Genomic DNA, 20,581 nt, shown 5'->3' on the forward strand with positions numbered 1-20,581 from the left:
GCATTGTAACCAGAGCCTGCACTGCATGTTGAGCAGGGCCTCCTCTTTGCTCTGTGGCTGTCAAAGCTCTGTCAGGAGCAGGATCTGCTCCCCAGTTGTTGGAGCAGATGCCCCTAGATCTGTTTATGAGCTACAATGTGGGGTAGGTGTAACTGGTGCGCTTCCACTGGGAGAGGAGTCACTGATTACTCTTCTGCAGGAGCTATCCACCAGAAAGTACACTCTTCGGTGTCAGCTTTTGCCCAATGTGCATGCTCACAAAGTACACTGCTGTTACATTGCTGCTGGCACTGCTTTCAGCTGTGAAAATGTAGGAACTGGGTGTCCCTCAGGTGCTGTGCTCACAAAGTCATCAACAGAGATCCACTGGCACAGATCTACTTATGTCAGGCACTGGGACCCACCATAGTCATGATTAGTTGCACACCTGTACCCACTATGGGAGATACAGTATCATCCTGGCCCTGGCTCCACATGTCCCTGCCCACAATGCCCACAGCTACTACCTCCAGACCCACCTCAACCATAGGAGTACCAGTAATCTGCTCAGATGTCCCACCACCACTGAGCTTACAAAGGCACTCCAGGTGTAAATCTGCTGAAGTTGCAAAGCCACCAGATAAAGTTCAGATTTCAGCCCTGCTTCCAAAGTCATGTGGCCCCTGGGGATCTGCTCAGATTTCAGCTCTGCTTCTGTGTTGGACAACCCTTCTGTGTTTGCATGCTCCCAAAGCTCATGGAGGCAGAGCCATACCCACTGCAAGCATGCCAAAAATGAGGCTCCTATAGTGAGGCCCCACCTCCTCCTCTGCATGCTTGTTAACCATGCAGCTTCTATGTGGACCTCAGCTCTGTCCTGCATACACTCCCAGTTCTGGCCCACACTCCCAACTCCTTCAGGGTGTCTCCATGCAGCCAACTCCAGTCCTATGGTTTGACCTCTGAAGCCTGAGTTTTAGCACCCAGCCCCTGCATGCACCATCAGATACGTATCACAGGCTGGGGAGTGCAGTGAGGTGGCCCAGATCATCTGTGTTTTTGGTCTCTGTTCTGCCTGCCGCAAAGTATCTTCTCCCCTCCCTCTGAGCCTTTGAAGCTCCCTTTCTGTCCTGCCTGATCTCCTAGCTGATGAATGGGAGTTCCCGGGATGAGGGAATCTTTCCCCTTTCACAGCTCCCTCCCAGGGGCACTTCAGATACTTCCCCCTCATTTTTTCCACGCTACTCAAGTACATGGTGATCATTCTTGCAACTGTGGTTGTATGAGATCCTCTGTCACCATTCAGTAGGTATTCTATGAGAACTGTTTCACACGTAAATGTATTTGTGATGTATTTATGGGAGTAGGTGAGCTCCATATCCTTCTATTTCTGCCATCTTGATCTCTCCATCTTAATTATTTTAGATATAATTTTACTACTTTTATTTTTAACTTTTATACTAGTTTTATAGGTGGATGATCTACTACCTTTACTATATGTTTGCCTTTACCAGTAAGTTTTTTTTTCTTTCATAATTTTCTTGTTTCTAGAAATTGGCTTTTCTTTTCCATTTATAGGAGTTCCTTTATTAATGTGACTTCCAGAAAATTTTACACATAGGTGGTTCATATTATATTTCTATTGGACAGAGCTACACTAGAATATCTCAGGACTACCTCTTCCAATATGAAAAGTCAGAAAGATAAATATAAACATTTACAAAATGATTACTTCTCTTAAATATCTAGTATTAGAGGTATCTTAAAGCCAATTATTTTTAAGCCTTTTTTCCCCCCACTAGCCACTGTCACTAATTTTTTTTGAAAACCAGAGCTTTCTCTTATTAATAACAGCATTTTAACTATTCTGGTGGAGCATGTGTGTGCATTATTTGCTCAGTCATGTCTGATTCTTTGCAACCCACCAGGCTCTTTTAGTCATGGAATTCTCCAGGCAAGAACACTGGAATGGGTAGCCATTCCCGTCTCCAGGGGAATCTTCTCGACCCAGAGATCAAATATGGGTCCCCTGCATTGTAGGCAGATTCTTTACCATTCTAGTAGAGTGGGTGGAATTATTTCAACAATACAAATCACAACAGAGGTGGTTAAAAGTAAAGAAATAATTAAGAAAGTAATTTATGTCATGGAGATAAAAATAAAAGCCAAGGGTGGGCAGCTAATGTGTGAGAATAGGGACAAGGCTGGGGACTGGGGACTAAATTCAAATCATCCTTTGGCTTTGTGGTATATAATCCTGGGCTTCAAGAAAATAACTTTTCCATATAGTGAGATTACTGAGAAGAATATGATACAAAGCAACAAGTGTTCTTTTTTTAATTTTCCAAAGAACCCCAAAATGAAGTTATGCCACTGTATGCACCAATTTTTACCACACTCTCCATTAGAGTAAACTCCAAATATGTCAGTGCAGACAACAGCTCTGCAGCATTTACACTAAAGAAACATCTTGAAAGACAGCCCATCAGTGGTATAGCTCCCAGTAAGACCTTATCACTACTGTGTCTCTGTCATCATAAACTTTTAAACAGTAAACCTGAGCCAATTCAATTAAGTATATGATAATTCTACCAAGACAGTAGATTAACATTTGTGTTAGGATCATCTTTTTTTCATAAGGAAAATGGTGCCTTTAAAAATATAATATATATTCATACAAATTGTGAAATTATTTGTTCTAGCTCTGTGAAGAATACTGTTGGTAGCTTGATAGGGATTGCATTGAATCTATAAATTGCTTTGGGTAGTATACTCATTTTCACTATATTGATTCTTCCAATCCATGAACATGGTATATTTCTCCATCTATTAGTGTCCTCTTTGATTTCTTTCACCAGTGTTTTATAGTTTTCTATATATAGGTCTTTAGTTTCTTTAGGTAGATATATTCCTAAGTATTTTATTCTTTCCGTTGCAATGGTGAATGGAATTGTTTCCTTAATTTCTCTTTCTGTTTTCTCATTATTAGTGTATAGGAATGCAAGGGATTTCTGTGTGTTGATTTTATATCCTGCAACTTTACTATAGTCATTGATTAGTTCTAGTAATTTTCTGGTGGAGTCTTTAGGGTTTTCTATGTAGAGGATCATGTCATCTGCAAATAGTGAGAGCTTTACTTCTTCTTTTCCAATTTGGATTCCTTTTATTTCTTTTCTGTATGGAAATACAAAAAACCTCGAATAGCCAAAGCGATCCTGAGAAAGAAGAATGGAACTGGAGGAATCAACCTACCTGACTTCTGCCTCTACTACAAAGCAGTATGGTACTGGCACAAAGACAGAAATATAGATCAATGGAACAAAATAGAAAGCCCAGAGATAAATCCACGCACATATGGACACCTTATCTTTGACAAAGGAGACAAGAATATACAATGGATTAAAGACAATCTCTTTAACAAGTGGTGCTGGGAAATCTGGTCAACCACTTGTAAAAGAATGAAACTAGAACACTTTCTAACACCACACACAAAAATAAACTCAAAATGGGTTAAAGATCTAAACGTAAGACCAGAAACTATAAAACTCCTAGAGGAGAACATAGGCAAAACACTCTCTGACATACATCACAGCAGGATCCTCTATGACCCACCTCCCAGAATATTGGAAATAAAAGCAAAAATAAACAAATGGGACCTAAGTAACCTTAAAAGCTTCTGCACATCAAAGGAAACTATTAGCAAGGTGAATATTCAGCCTTCAGAATGGGAGAAAATAATAGCAAATGAAGCAACTGACAAACAACTAATCTCAAAAATATACAAGCAACTCCTACAGCTCAACTCCAGAAAAATAAATGACCCAATCAAAAAATGGGCCAAAGAACTAAATAGACATTTCTCCAAAGAAGACATACAGATGGCTAACAAACACATGAAAAGATGCTCAACATCACTCATTATCAGAGAAATGCAAATCAAAACCACTATGAGGTACCATTTCACACCAGTCAGAATGGCTGCAATCCAAAAGTCTACAAATAATAAATGCTGGAGAGGGTGTGGAGAAAAGGGAACCCTCTTACACTGTTGGTGGGAATGCAAACTAGTACAGCCACTATGGAGAACAGTGTAGAGATTCCTTAAAAAACTGGAAATAGAACTGCCTTATGATCCAGCAATCCCACTGCTGGGCATACACACTGAGGAAACCAGAAGGGAAAGAGACACGTGTACCCCAATGTTCATCGCAGCACTGTTTATAATAGCCAGGACATGGAAGCAACCTAGATGTCCATCAGCAGATGAATGGATAAGAAAGCTATGGTACATATACACAATGGAGTATTACTCAGCCATTAAAAAGAATACATTTGAATCAGTTCTAATGAGGTGGATGAAACTGGAGCCTATTATACAGAGTGAAGTAAGCCAGAAGGAAAAACACCAATACAGTATACTAACGCATATATATGGAATTTAGAAAGATGATAACAATAATCCTGTGTACGAGACAGCAAAAGAGACATTGATGTATAGAACAGTCTTACGGACTCTGTGGGAGAGGGAGAGGGTGAGAAGATTTGGGAGAATGGCATTGAAACATGTAAAATATCATGTATGAAACAAGATGCCAGTCCAGGTTCGATGCACGATACTGGATGCTTGAGGCTAGTGCACTGGGACGACCCAGAGGGATGGTATGGGGAGGGAGGAGGGAGGAGGGTTCAGGATGGGGAACACATGTATACCTGTGGTGGATTCATTTTGATATTTGGCAAAACTAATACAATTATGTAAAGTTTAAAAATAAAATAAAATTTTAAAAATATATATATTCAAATCTGAACAATATCACACAGCCCATCTAAATACTTCAAAAGGAAAACATATACAATGCAGGCTTTACTTTTCTCACATACAATGTATAAGCTAAATATTCTATATTCTGAGCTGGCTTAAAATTTTAATTTTTTTCAAATGGTCTTAATGTTCTCTAAGACTTCCCTGAATGTTTCCTTTTCGCTCACTGTATTATTTGGACAGGAGGGAAAGTAGCAAGTGATTATTTGCCCTCTAAACAGAAATGACCTTATGTTTTAGTGATTATTCTGATGTTTTCCTATGCTTATACAACCATCACTCTGTCTTTGCATCTAATAAAGTACTTACAACTGTTTAACAACTGTACTTTAAAATTTAATATATTTTAATATTTGACAGAACAAACATCACCCTCATAAAAAATGTTGCCTGATACCATTCATTTATCCTTCCACATGAATTTCAGAATCATTCTGCAAAGTTTTCAAAATGTAACAGACAACAAATTATGTGGATAACCATTTGGAAAAAAATATAGATCTCTATCAAATTCCTTGTACCAAAAGAATTTTCATATCAAATTTATTAACAAGAAGTTATAAAGCATTAGAAGAAATCTTGGCTTATGTAAGTCTTTATGGTATGACAGCAAAGATAAAAACCTTAAAGAAAAATTAACAGACTTAAGCCATTCTAAAAATTGTCTGTAAAACAACTGTATTTTCATAAAAATTACTAGGCAAAATTAAGGTAAACTGGGAAAACACACACAATTGCAACAAAACAGCAAAGAGTTAATCTATTCAATGTATATATTAAGAGCTCTTTCATAGTATAATATAAATATTCTTTAAAAATAAGCAAGGGACAGAAATAATTTACAGAAGAATGGAAAGTCATAAGTAGATAAAAAATGCTCAGCCTCATTCATAATTAAAGATGCAAATTAAATAATCAGATACCATTTTTTTCCACCTATCAGATTGGCAAAGACAAGCCTAAAAGTAGGGGAAATTAAAAGAAATATTTAAATAAATAATAGTGCTCAATAATGAGAAAGTGTGAGGAAACATACATTCTCAAACACCGCTGGTGAAAGTGTGCATCAGTACATCTTTGAAGAGTACTTTGACAATATGCATTAGAATCTTTAAGAATGTATGACTACTTTGATGCAGTAATCTTATTTCTAGGGCCATTTCCTAAGAAAATAAATGGACATAAACACCTAAATATTTAAATAAGGATGTTCACCCAAGCTCTACTTAAGAGTGAAAAAAATAAAAACCTAAAAATTCTACAATAAAATATTGGTTATATGAATTAAGGCATTTAATGGTAAACTAAGCTTCTATACAATCATTATGACTCATATTTGCTGACATGTCTTATTTAAAGAGGAAAATTTTTAACTGGTGAAAATTAAATAAAATATTGTAAAATGCTTAGCATACTGCCTGTCACATTGTAAGCAAATAATTTGCACTTTTACATAATGTTTCATGGAAAATTTCAAATGTATATAAATATGGAAAAAATAAGATGATGAACCCTTAAACATTCATCACCTAGCTTCAACAATTATCAACTTTTTGCTATTTTCAGTAATTTTTTAAGTTCACAACTATTCCTCCATTCCCATACACACATATATAGTTTTTCCTATCAAATGTACATGAATGCAATGTACACTGCACGCAAGCACAGAAAAAGTCAGAAGAAATTTACATGCAAATGCTAATTATGGTAAATATCTAAAGGATGAAATTATGAGTTATTTTATTTAATTCTCATTTTCTCAGTTTTCTAAAATGAACATGTTTTATGTCATTTTAATAGCTGACCAAAACAAAAAAACTCAAGCAAATATATGACTCAAAGGGTGAAAAGTTAGTCGGAACTCCACTTTTCTTTTTTTCACCATGCAGCTTGTGGGATCTTAGTTATCGAACCAGGGTTGAACCCAGGCCCACAGCAGTGAAAATACTGAGTACTAGCCATTGGACTGCCAGGGAATTCCCTGAACTCCATTTTTAGATGTTAAAAAATATAAAAGAAAAAATTTATCATTTTTTTTAAAATTTGGGGTATAAGTGTGGCTGTTAACAGAGAAGGCATGGCACCCCACTCCAGTACTCTTGCCTGGAAAATCCCATGGACGGAGGAGCCTGGTGGGCTGTAGCCCATGGGGTCGCGAAGAGTCGTACACGACTGAGAGACTTCCCTTTCACTTTTCACTTTCATGCACTGGAGAAGGAAATTGCAACCCACTCCGGTGTTCTTGCCTGGAGAATCCCAGGGATGGGGGAGCCTGGTGAGCTACCATCTATGGAATCGCACAGAGTCGGACACGACTGAAGCGACTTAGCAGCAGCAGTGGCTGTTAAGGGCTTCCCAGGTGGCGCTAGTGGTAAAGAACCTGCCTGCCAACACAGGAGACATTAGAAACACGGGTTTAATCCCTAGGTCAGGAAGATCCCCTGGAGAAGCGCATGGCAATCCACTCCAGTATTCTTGCCTGGAGAATCCCATGAGCAGAGCAGCCTGGTGGGCTACAGTCCATAGAGTCGCAATGAGTCAGACATGACTAAAGCCACTTAGCATGCATTTGGCTATTGATATCCATTTATCCAATCTACAAAGTTTTCTACTCTTATTGTTCAATGATGATTCACTTATCAACAAAATACAATGTTTCAACCTTAAGTGGAGTTCAAAACATTATTTCACACAACTTGGGAAATTTGAAAAGATTAGATATTAAATTATTTAAGAAGTGTTTTAGTCTGTTAACATAGCAGTGGTATGTTTAATTTTTTTAAGTCCTAACCTGCTGGGAAATAAGATAATATCTATAATTTGCTTTGCAATATTTCAGGCAAAAAAAAGTAGAGAAGAATGAAATAAAATTGGCAAAATGAGTTGCTGTTCAATGAATATAGAGCCTTACTCCTGTAAGTTGAAAAGTTTTAGAGATTTGTTACACAAAAATGGACATACAGTTAATACTCTACTGTACTCTTTAAAATGGTTAAAACTATATGTTTTAATATTTTTTACCACTAATATTTAAGATTGGCAAAATGATAACTATTAATGCTGGGTAATGGGTATATAGAAATTTCTTTTAAGAACTTTTTTTTTAAATGAGGACCAGCGAGTACTGCTAAGGGAGAAAGACATAAAAGTAACAGTTTTTCCTTAATCAGAGCAGTTTTAGTTTAAACAAAACTATCAGAAGAGTTCAAATACGGAAAACAAATGTTGGCTTTTTAAAGCCTTCTTACTCTAGCTCTAGCTGAATTATGGTAAATAAAAATCTCATTTTTTCTAACAATGAAGCTTTAATTATGTTGAGTAATCACAATAGCAAATTAAAAAAAAGGATCTACGATCAACAATAAGCATACTACACAGAAGAATAAGTGAGAACTTAAAAACTAGGACTCAATTTTCTTTTTTGCCAACCTGAAGCCTATAATATCTTATAGCTATTTATGTTTGTACAGTGCTTTAGCATTCAGGTAAAAATAAAAAAACCTCTGGTCTACACTTTCAGGATTTTATTGGCCCACTCTGGCTGCATAGCTTGCTGCAGCCTAGTAAATAATTTTGATCCTTTAGATTGCTGTGGGCCTCTTGTACCATTCTGAGTGGAGTCACTAACAGCAGAGCCATTCATGGTAGTTTACTAGCCCACTGATATTTGAGGGTAGATGATTAAAAGCCAATATATTACTAAGATTTGGAGCAGCAAATAATGCAGATTGTTTTTTACCTTTTTTAATTCGTCCCTCTAGCTCTTCTTAATTTCTCTGGTAATTCCCTCTTCTATAAAACTGAGATTTCTACCAACCTTGACAAATTATCATGATATTAAACAGACAACATATAATTACATATTCTGGATAACTACATTCAGAAGAAGCGTTGAGACAGTGTCTAGCACATTGCAGTTGTTGTTGTTCAGTCACTAAGTCCTATCTGACTCTCTCTAACCCCAAGGTCATAAATATTCATTACATTCTATGTTCACTTCCCTTTTGATCTTGGTTTTTAATTGAAAAAGCAAACAAACTGAATATGTTCCATGAAGAAAACTCCTAAATTAGGTAGCTAATTTTTTGTTTTGCTTAAGCCATCAGTTCTTCATTTAAAACGTTTCTAGTAATGTTGTAAAAAGTGTTTCTGTTCCCACAAAGATACTGCTTTTTGTTAGCGTGAATCTTTCAGTATTTGTGTTCAAACAGGCTGACTGGCCGAAGCTCCCTGGCTGAGGACCTCAGCTAAGGCACCCCCAACTATCAGAGATGGAACAAGACACAGACAGAAGTGGGGCCAAGGCAAGAGCCAGAAACAGCCTGAATAAGTAAGTCAGAGCCAGAAAGAAATGGAAAAGGAGACAGAGAGCAGAGGTAGAAAGAGAAAGGAAGGGAGAGTAAAATCAAAGTGTGGAGTGAGCAGGAGAAAGCAAGTCAGTGACAGACTGAGAGAACAAGAAAGAGCCCGAGTGAGGGAGGAAGGAACCAGTGAAGGAAAGCAGCAAGCAAAGAGCAGTGGGTGTGAGGACAGGGTGAGCACGGTGAGCACACAATGCTGCATTTTTCAAGCTGGTTCAAATTTAATAGAAACCTCTCTGCCTCTCATTATTCCAAAAAATGTCTTAAACTTACCTGAATTATCTCTGATTGTTCAGCTAGAGCCTTTCTTTGTGCCTCCAGAGAAGACACCTGTTGCTGATAAATCAAGCGCTGCTTCTCCCAGTCCAGTGATTTCTGACGAAATTCCTGAAGAGGCAATTAAGGTACTTAACTTCTAAGTGCTTCCCCTCGCTGTCACCACCTTCCAGATTCACTTTTACTTTAATTTTTCCCCAGGTCCCTGGGTACACATGCACCTTTTTCCACAGCAGGAGCCCCATTACTCACTTAACTGATAGAACTGTAGAGTAATACTAAATTCCTTACATACTGTGCCTCTGGATATCTGTCTTTCTAAATTTAACACACTAATGGTGAAGAGTACGAAACACAGATACTAAACACTGGATTCAAGATGATTTTCAAAGATCTGCTGCCACCTAAGGGTTGTTATAATTTTTTAGTGATTTTTCAGAAAACTGATGTTAAGATAATGAAAATTTCAAAATATGATTATACTTATCACTCACTACCCAAATTCTTGATATTCAAACCCGGGAATTGAACAGATTCAAACAAATGGTCAGATAAATCCCTGGGGAGTCCAATTCTCATCAGAGTCTAAAATTCAGGAACCAGACAGATTCAGTTAACACAGTATCCTTTGATATCCAAATTTTTATTATTTCAACAGAACTATAAAGACATGAATAATAAAAAATATCTGTATTAAATTTTAACAGATATCTATAACCCAAAGCCAAAGAGTTCAAAATTAATGATGGATCAATAATAACTTCAAGTTGCACAATCAAGAAAATGAGGCCAATATTCATGAAAACGAGGCAAATCAAAGGGAAAGGAAACTCAGTCTTTCTATCACTGTCCTCCAAGAGTCTCAATCCCAGAGTTTCCTTTGCCTTTGATTTGCCTCGTTTTCATGAATATTGGGCTCATTTTCTTGATTGTGCAACTTGAAGCTTAAGGTAATTACTGTTCACTTACTCATTGTTTCTATCACATATATTCCAGGTACTGTTCTAGTGCTAGGGATACAATATTTAACAAAAAAAAACAAAAATTCTAGCCCCACTCACTTGGAGGGAGACAGGCAACACATTATTGTACAGTAATTAGATAGCAATACGGTCATCTGTCAGTATCTGTGGAGGACTGGTTCCAGACCTCTGTGGTTACTAAATCCACAGATGATCACGTCCCTTATAAGAAATGGTATGTTATTCACATGTAACTAATGTGCATCCTCCCACAGACTTGAAATCATTTCTAAGTTACTTATAATGCCTAACACAATGTAAACACTGTGTAAGTAACTATAAATACAATGTAAATGCTTGTGCATAACAAATTCAAGGTCTGCTTTTTGGAACTTTCTGGACTTTGCTTTTCCCAGAATATTTTAGATCCATAGTTGGTTAAATCCACGGATGCAAAACCATAGATACAGAGAGCCAACTGTACCCATTCTGGAGAAAATCGAGCATGCAGTACTCAGAGTTGGTGGTTGCAGTTTGCAAAAGGAGTAGTTAGATTGAGTAACATGAAAGTAAACACGAGGGAGATGGAGATAAAGTTATACTATTCTGAGAAGTACAAGGCCTTGATGTGGAAGCATCTTGTCATGTTCAAGGATGAGCAAGAAGCTTGGTGTGGCTGGGGGGGAGTGAGTAAAAGGGAAAAAAAAGAAAGGGAAAGGTCAGAGTTAACAGGCAGTGAGACTCTGTAGGTCATTATGATAACTTCATCTTTTAGGAGAAACTACTTTAACTTTATGTACAGGAGAGAACATGATTTAACTTAAACCAAACAGAATCATTCTGGATGTTGTGCTGAGAAAAGAGAAATCATGGGTGACTCCAAGGCTTTTAGGCTTCAGCAATCTGAGGAATGGAATTACATTAACTAAAACAGAAATGGTGCTGGAAGATGAGATAGAAAAAAGTCAGGGCCTTTATTTCAGACATGTCAAGTTTGAGACAGCTTTAGATACCGTATGGAGATGTGAAATGGGAAGTTGGAAATTGTTCTGTAGCCAAAAGTCAAGACTAGATATAGGAATATAGGAATTATCAACATATACACAGTGCTTACAGAGGAGGCAATGGCACCCCACTCCAGTACTCCTGCCTGGAAAATCCCATAGATGGAGGAGTCTGGTAGGATGCAGTCCATGGGGTCACTGAATTGGACACGACTGGGTGACTTCACTTTCACTTTTCACTCTCATGCATTGGAGAAGGAAATGGCAACCCACTCCAGTGTTCTTCCCTGGAGAATCGCAGGGACAGGGGAGCCTGGTAGGCTGCCGTCTATGGGGCTGCACAGAGTTGGACACGACTGAGGCGACTTAGCAGCAGCAGCAGCAACACAGTGCTTAAAACTATGAGACTGAATGGTATCACCAAGGGAGTGGCCTCGACAGAAAAAAGAAGAGGTACAACAACACAGCTGTAGGGTGTTCCAATGATAAAAGGTTGGGGAGAAAAAATAATTGAGAAGGAGTGGCAAACAAGGTAGGAGAAAACCCAGGAAAGTACAATTGTTCTCCAAGCCAAATCCAGAAAGCCAAACCCAGCTGAGTCCAATGCTGCAGACAGGATATGGAAGATGAGGGTGAACACAGGCTTCAGTAATGCAAATTCACTGGTGACCTCCATGCCAATAGCTTCTGCAGAGGAGAGAAAGGCTTACTGAGTGAGTGTAAGAAAAATGGAAGGAAAGGAACTAGAGACAAAATAGTGGGCCTTAGAAAGCATCATTACAAACAAAGCTAGTGGAGGTGATGGAATTCCAGTTGAGCTATTTCAAATCCTGAAAGATGATGCTGTGCAAGTGCTGCACTTAATATGCCAGCAAATTTGGAAAACTCAGCAGTGGCCACAGGACTGGAAAAGATCAGTTTTCATTCCAATCCCAAAGAAAGGCAATGCCAAAGAATGCTCAAACTACCACACAATTGCACTCATCTCACACACTAGTCAAGTAATGCTCAAAATTCTCCAAGCCAGGCTTCAGCAATACGTGAACCATGAACTTCCAGATGTTCAAGCTGGTTTTAGAAAAGGCAGAGGAACCAGAGATCAAATTGCCAACATCCACTGGATCATGGAAAAAGCAAGAGAGTTCCAGGAAAACATCTATTTCTGCTTTATTGACTATGCCAAAGCCTTTGACTGTGTGGATCACAATCAACTGTGGAAAATTCTGAAAGAGATGGGAATACCAGACCACCTGACCTGACTCTTGAGAAACCTGTATGCAGGTCAGGAAGCAACAGTTAGAACTGGACATGGAACAACAGACTGGTTCCCAATAGGAAAAGGAGTACGTCAAGGCTATAGATTGTCACCCTGCTTATTTAACTTATATGCAGAGTACATCATGAGAAACGCTGGGCTGGAAGAAGCACAAGCTGGAATCAAGATTGCCGGGATAAATATCAATAACCTCAGATATGCAGATGACACCACCCTTATGGCAGAAAGTAAAGAGGAGCTAAAAAGCCTCTTGATGAAGGTGAAAGAGGAAAGGAAAAAGTTGGCTTAAAACTCAACATTCAGAAAACTAAGATCATGGCATCTGGTCCCATCACTTCATGGCAAATAGATGGGGAAACAGTGGAAACAGTGTCAGACTTTATTTTTTTGGGCTCCAAAACCACTGCAGATGGTGACTGCAGCCATGAAATTAAAAGACGCTTACTCCTTGGAAGGAAAGTTATGACCAACCTAGATAGCATATTCAAAAGCAGAGACATTACTTTGCCAAAAAAGGTTCGTCTAGTCGAGGCTATGGTTTTTCCTGTGGTCATGTATGGCTGTGAGAGTTGGACTGTGAAGAAGGCTGAGCGCCAAAGAATTGGTGCTTTTGAACTGTGGTGTTGGAGAAGACTCTTGAGAGTCCCTTGGACTGCAAGGAGATCCAACCAGTCCATTCTGAAGGAGATCAGCCCTGGGATTTCTCTGGAAGGAATGATGCTAAAGCTCAAACTCCAGTACTTTGGCCACCTCATGTGAAGAGTTGACTCAGTGGAAAAGACTCTGATGCTGGGAGGGATTGGGGGCAGGAGGAGAAGGGGACGACAGAGGATGAGATGGTTGGATGGTATCACTGACTCAGTGGACATGAGGTTGAGCAAACTCAGCGAGATGGTGAAGGACAGGGAAGCCCTGCAGTGCATAGGGTCACATAGAGTTGGACACAACTGAGCTACTGAACAACAACAAAAAAAGAGAGGGCACAGGAATGGAAGGGGAATATAAGGAGTGTAACCATGGGATAGAAGCTGGATAAGGAGTGGTGAGTGCGGACATGAGGTAGGTATGGAGCAGGGACAAGTGGCCGGATCCAAGCACTTTAAGGAATGGGGAATCAGGTGATTATCAAGCATTAGGAATAAGAGGGAGCAAGCTGAAAAGACGGGGATGGTAGTCAGAAAGAACGAGATGCTTAAAAATGTGATTCTTGGAGGGTTGCAAGTATTGCTAGTGACAACACTTAAGGAACCGCAATGGGAAAAGGGAAAAGAGACAGACAGGAGGTCAAAATATCTCTGGAGGAAAGAACACCAATGAACCAAAGACCACAGTATTATAAGGATCATCCTTGTGGATACCGAAATCCTCAAGAATTATGGTAAGAGCAATGTTGGAGAGAATGACAGTCAACCAGGGGAGCAGTCAGGGATCAGAAGATGACTAATTTGCCGGTATGTACATTGCTGTTGTTGTCGTTCAGTCACTATGTTGTGTCTGACTCTTGAGACCCCATGGACTGCAGCCCGCCAGTATCGTCTGTCCATGGGACTTCCCAGGCAAGAATACTGGAATGGATTGCCATTTCCTTCTCCAAAGGATCTTCCCAACCCAGGGATGGAACCTGAGTCTCCTATGTTGACTGGCAGATTCTTTACCACTGAGCCACCAGGGATGGTGGTATATGCTGATGACATGAAAATCAAAGATGGAGACTCTGAGGTACAAAGAAAACAGAATGGTCTGGAAGTGGTAACGGGGAATAAGAACATGAGGGGTTTTGTACAAAAACCCAGGTACCAGTGAAGAAGGCTGGAGAGAAAGCAAAATCTGATTCTAAGCTCTTTAAACATAGAAAAATATTGAGATGTAAAAAAATATTAAAAATAGAAATTAAAATTCTAGGTAGTAATAATATAACAGTATTAGTGGGTGACAGGTCACTCTGAGTAGAAACATTGTAAATAATCATACAAAGATGCTAAACAATGTTTCTCAAATTAACATCAGCTGGGGAAGCTAGATAAAATGCAGAGTCCTAGCTCACATGCTACGCTACTGGATCAGAATCTCTGGGAGACTAAAGAGGACCCTGGTTAACACTTAGGTACATTTGAGAACCAAGAGCATAGACAGAGGAGAGGAGTGGTGGATTCAACGGGGAAAAAGTAACAGCCCCATGCTGTTGTTGGTGGTGTTGTCTCAACTTCCTTAACTCCTCTGGGGAATCAAGATATACAATAATCATGGAGTTACTCAAACTTAACAAAAACTTAGTCAGCAAAGAGGGAGGCTAGTGATTTATTATATCTAAATGGGAACTAAGAATAAATAATCTGATATGCAAAGTACTGTGTATAAAAAAGCCACATACCTTCAACACTTACTAAGCCCCTCTGTTAGGTGATAAATAAAACAAAGACAACACCCACAGAGGACAGCCAGGAGCTGCTATCAGTGTTCCTCAGTGCTGGCGTTCGGGGTACAATAGGTCTCTCCTGTGTGGGATAGGCCCAGTCATGTTTGGTGTCCCTGGTTCCTGTGCCCCACTCTCCAGTTTCACTCCCAGTCATCTGACAACCAAAATAATGCCTCAAATATTTCCAATGCCCTCAAAGGATGGCACCACCCTCTTGAGAACTACTGACAGCTAGTAACCACAGGGAACCAGATGATGACAGGACAGCCTCCCACCTTTGAAATAGCTCAGTGGTAGTCCTGCAGGTGAGAGAAAATTGGCTTCATGAAATAGCACTATTAGAAACAGAGTTTTCCTACATGAAGGCTGACAATCACTACAAGCCAATCAGGACTATGAACATACCTCTATTTTTCCAGTTAACCTCTCAATTTCAGACCGATCTTCCCTGTGATTTTTGGCATTTCCTCTGAAGTCTCTTACATGTTTTTTCTGTAGCTTTTCATAGCTTCTCTTCAGTCTGCTTAACTGTAAACACAGTTATTTCTAGACTTAAAATTTAAGAATGTGTAAACAGTGCTGATAAAACAAACTGGCATTATGAAAGCACAAGTAGAGCTAACTACCATCCCAGAAAATAGAGAGCACGTTAGATAAAATACAAAACTCAAAACTACATAAAGTAAACACCAGAAAAAAAAAAGTCAAATAAAAAATAAAGAAAAAGTTTAATAAATAAAACAAAGGTCTAATTTTTTATTATAATATACAATAGCCCTGCAATTAGGGACCCCACAACCCATCCTCACAATAAAAGCAGCAAATAAACACTCTTTTTCTTTTCTCCAGGCCTGTGGTTCTTGAAGCATTCCCAGTGGAACACTGATATTCACTATGCAGGAAAGGAATGCTTCGGAATTGAATAAAAAGTATTTTTTGCCAATCTGAAGAAAACAACTCAGTTAACTGGTAGAATTTTCTTACCTTTCTAATCTATCCCAAAATGCTTCTGAAACCTTTCAATCTTCCATTATTTAAAATCTACTGACTCAACTCAAAAATAAAACACTTAACGTAAGCTTTTGGTATCAGCATTTCATGGTATTATACAAAAATAGCTCTATTTCTTTCAGATACTCAACCAAGAAACATATTTTAGAATCACTGTTGTAGGTAATATCAAATATATAAAAGGCAAAATTCTGGGTTTAAGAATAGAGAAAGATTTCTACCCCAATATCTTCCATGGAATATATACATCCACTTTATAAAGTAGAAACCAGCTCATTAACAAAATTCTCAAGGCTGAAGAGACAGAATTATACAATATATAATAGAATTAAAATCTTACTTCTTCATGTAGTTTCTTTAACTCTTGCTTATACTCCATGGCCATCTCTTGCTTGACTTTTTCATGTTTTTCTACCTGCTGACGCAACATTCCAATCTAAAAGCAGAGAGGTGGTAGTATGTTTCATTATTAGCATTGAAACAATTACCCTGAAACATAAAAATAGAAAATAACCTTTGTACTTATCTGTAAAGACACGTTCTCAACTATACAACTTCTCAGGAAGTCAAATACCTAATCATTTAATAATTTATAACACTTCCAAAAAAATAAAAATAAGCAATTGTTCTAAAATTTCTGGGTTTAGATGAAAATTTGCTCTATCTCACTTATTCTTCCTAACCCTTTTTACCAGGAAAAAAAAAAAAAACCTCACAAAAAATTAACAAGTTACAAGAACCTTGGAATCTAAAAATATTGAACAAAAATCTATGCGAGTTCAAGAATAAATTCTATAAAGCAAAGCACAGAATACTAACTTTAGACAGAAAGACACCAGGAGGCTGAAAGCTCTTGTTATATACAGTCAACATTCATTTAGATTTACCCACAAATTTAGTGTTGTGCTAAGTCTTTCAGTCGTGTCTGACTCTCTGCGACTCTATGGACTGTAGCCCATCAAGCTCCTCTGTGCATGGGATTCTCCAGGCAAGTGGGTTGCCATTTCCTAATTCAGGGGATCTTCCCCACTCAGGTATTAAACCCATATCTCCTGCATTAGCAGGTGGATTCTTTACCACTGAGCCACCTGGGAAGCCCTATTAGATAAATAGCTAAGACTAAAACTTTAGAATATGCCATAAAATGTTATTTAGAAATAAGAGGAGAATGCCAAAAGAAAAAAAAAAAAGGAGTTAAAGATACTGAAAGAACGGTCTTAGAGAAGCAAGAATCCTAGGTTCAGAGGAATAGGGCAGATGATCATTGTTTTTTCTTATGAGACTTATAGAACTATTTTTCTTTTCATTTATTATAAGAGTCAAGCATTAGTATAAAATGTGAAGAAACAATTGTTAAATTTTATTTATTTACCAGGGTCTGGTTCATAATAGTCAAGCAACAATATTTAAATTTCTTAAAGAAAGTATATTTCTTACTAGTACAAACAACTCCCTCACTCTCAGCAATAGGCATTAGGCAGAGAAAAAGAGGTCAAATTTTGAAAACTGTCAGTATAGATGATATCATTTTAACTACAATTTAGAATTTTTAAAGTGGTTTCTTAAACTGTAACTCAATCTTCACAACATGGGAACATAGGAATTATATCCTCATTTTGCACAGGATGAAACAGATTCAGAGATGTTATTTTGTCCACCACCATTCAGGTGAAAAAATGCACAGCCAGGACTCCAAATCCCTTACTTGTTTCATTAGGTCTACCTGCTCTGTAGGGCATTAGAAGGTAACAGCAGCAGCAAGGTCCATTAAAACCAATCCAATCCAAACAGTGTAATCAGAAAACATATAAAGCATTCACTTATGAAATGAGTTGTTTATACTAGTACTCCTCCAAGTATGAGCTACAGATGGGCTGGACCTGGTCACAACAGCAATCCAACAGGAGCCAAGAACCTTGAAGCAGAATGTAAATCAATTATGTTACAAAAAACACTGCTTGGTGCAACTGACATTTTTATACAGCAAAACTTTCTGTGATGTGAAGGATGCAATACACTGATTTACATTCTGATGCAAGTGTTACCTCACCGTGAACCTGTCATTTGAGTAGCATTGATTTATACCATGGGACTAACTGCTACTAGGCCTGAAACTTACAAACAAAAATGACAAAAACTTAAAGGCCTATATTCTAGTTCTTCTATCATATGCTGTTCAAGTAGATTAATAAATATATTACTACCAATAACAGTGAAATTACAATTTCACAGATCAACTCTATGGAACAGATTCTTATCATTAGTATTTAGCAAATGCACTTTACCTCTACAAACTTAATCAACTTCCAGCAACCCAATCAATGAAGCAGCAAATCACTGACAGCTACATTTCTAAATATCTTTTACGTCTTGATGCCCAAACTTGTAATCTTCAAATCCTTATAAAGGAGCTCATCTGCTCAATCCCATCAATTTCTTTTCAAGTGTTAAGTATGGGAATACCTCAGAAATACTGCAGATTCCTACCAGATCACCACAATAAAGCAAATTTTGTGATAAAATGAGTCATACAAATATTTTCGGTTTCCCAGCACAAATAAATGTTATGTTTGCACTATCCTATAGTCAACTAAATGTGCAAGAACATTATGTCTAAAAAGCGATGCATATATCTATCTTAATTTAAAAACATTGTATTGCTAAAAAAAATGCTAACCATCATCAGAACCTTCAATAAGTCATAATCTTTGTGCTGGTAGAGGATTTAAAATATTCCAAGAATCGAGTCTCCCTGGGGCCTCAGTGGTAAAGAATCCTCCTGCCAATGTAGGAAACACAGGTTTAATCCCTGATCTGGGAAGATACCAGATCCTGTGCACGGTACAAGTAAGCCCATGGGCCACAACTATTAAGACTATACATAAGAACTGTACCAAAAAAGGTCTTAATGACCCAGATAACCACAATGGTGTGGTCACTCACTGAGAGCCAGACATCCCGGAGTGTGAAGTCAAGTGGGCCTTAGGAAGAATCACTACAGAGTTAGTGGAGGTGATGGAATTACAGCAAAGCTATTTCAAATCCTAAAAGATGATACTCTTAAGTGCTGCACTCAATATGTCAGCAAATTTAGAAAACTCAGCAGTGGCCACAGGACTGGAAAACATTAGTTTTCATTCCAATCCCAAAGAAAGGCAATGCCAAAGAATGTTCAAATTACTGTACAACTGCACTTATTTCACACGCTAGCAAGATTACACTCAAAATTCTTCAAGTTAGACTTCAGCAGTACGTGAACCAAGAACTTCCAGATGTTCAAGCTGGATTTAGAAAAGGCAGAACCAGAGATAAAACTGCCAACATATGCTGGATTATAGAAAAAGCAAGGGAATTTCAAAAAACATCTACTTCTGCTTCATTGACTATGCTGAAGCCTTTGACTGTGTGGATCACAACAAACTGGAAAATTCTTAAAGAGATGAGAATACCAGACCACCTGACCTGTCCCCTAAGAAACCTGTGTACAGGTCAAGAAGTAACAGTTAAAACTGGACATGGAACAAGAGAGGGTTCAAAATTGGGAAAGGAGTACGTCAAGGCTGTATATTGTCACCCTGCTTTATTTAACTTATATGCAGAGTACATCATGAGAAATGCTGGGTGATTCATAAGAAATAAATCACAAGCTGGAATCAAGATTGCCGGGACAAATATCAACAACCTCAGATACGCAGATTACACCACCCTTATGGCAGAAAGCAAAGAAGAATTAAAGAGCCTCTTAATGAAAGTGAAAGAAAATAGTGAAAAACCTGGCTTAAAACTCAACATTAAAAAAACTAAGATCATGGCATCTTGTCCCATCACTTCATAAATAGATGAAGAAAAAGTGGAAACAGTGACAGATTTCATTCTCTTGGGCTCAAAAATTACTGCAGATGGTAACTGCAGCCATGAAGTTAAAAGATGCTTGCTCCTTGGAAGAAAAGCTATGACAAACCCAGACAACAAATAAAAAGCAGAGACATCACTTTGCTAACAAAGCTATGGCTTTTCCAGTAGTCATGTATAGTTGTGAGAGTTGGACCATAAAGATGGTCCAACTAAAGAATTGATGCTTTTGTACTGTGGTGCTGGACAAGACACCAGGGTGTCTTGTCTTGAGGGTCCCTTGGAGAGCAAGGAGATCCAACCAGTCAGTCCTACAGGAAATCAACCATAAATATTCACTGGAAGGACTGATGCTGAAGCTGAAGCTCCAACACTTTGGCTACCTGATGCAACTGACTCACTGGAAAAGACTCTGATGCTGGGAAAGACTGAAGACAGGAGGAGAAGGAGGCGACAGAGGATGAAATGGCTGGATGGCATCACTGACTCAATGGATATGAGTTTGAACAAACTCAGGGAAATAGTGAAGGACAGGGAAGCCTGGCGTGCTGCAGACCACAATGTTGCAAAGACTCAGATATGACTGAGCAACTGAACAACCACCACCACCAGAGACCAGGAG

General features: G+C 38.4%; 1 protein-coding gene across 8 annotated transcripts in view; it reads right to left on the reverse strand.

Moving 5' to 3' along the window:
* The window catches only part of CEP63 (centrosomal protein 63), a 79,440-nt gene that overhangs the window by 34,691 nt on the left and 24,168 nt on the right, over positions 1–20,581 (reverse strand). For all 8 annotated transcript variants that reach the window (XM_070376037.1, XM_070376029.1, XM_070376016.1 and 5 more), the window contains 3 exons: positions 16,448–16,543; positions 15,502–15,624; positions 9,436–9,549 (listed from right to left, as the gene is read on the reverse strand). In XM_070376037.1, coding sequence (XP_070232138.1) covers positions 9,436–9,549; positions 15,502–15,624; positions 16,448–16,543 — 333 coding nt within the window. The remainder of the gene's footprint in view (positions 1–9,435; positions 9,550–15,501; positions 15,625–16,447; positions 16,544–20,581) is intronic.

Source organism: Bos mutus, chromosome 1 (genome assembly GCF_027580195.1).
Source record: "Bos mutus isolate GX-2022 chromosome 1, NWIPB_WYAK_1.1, whole genome shotgun sequence".
Classification (NCBI taxonomy): domain Eukaryota; kingdom Metazoa; phylum Chordata; class Mammalia; order Artiodactyla; family Bovidae; genus Bos; species Bos mutus.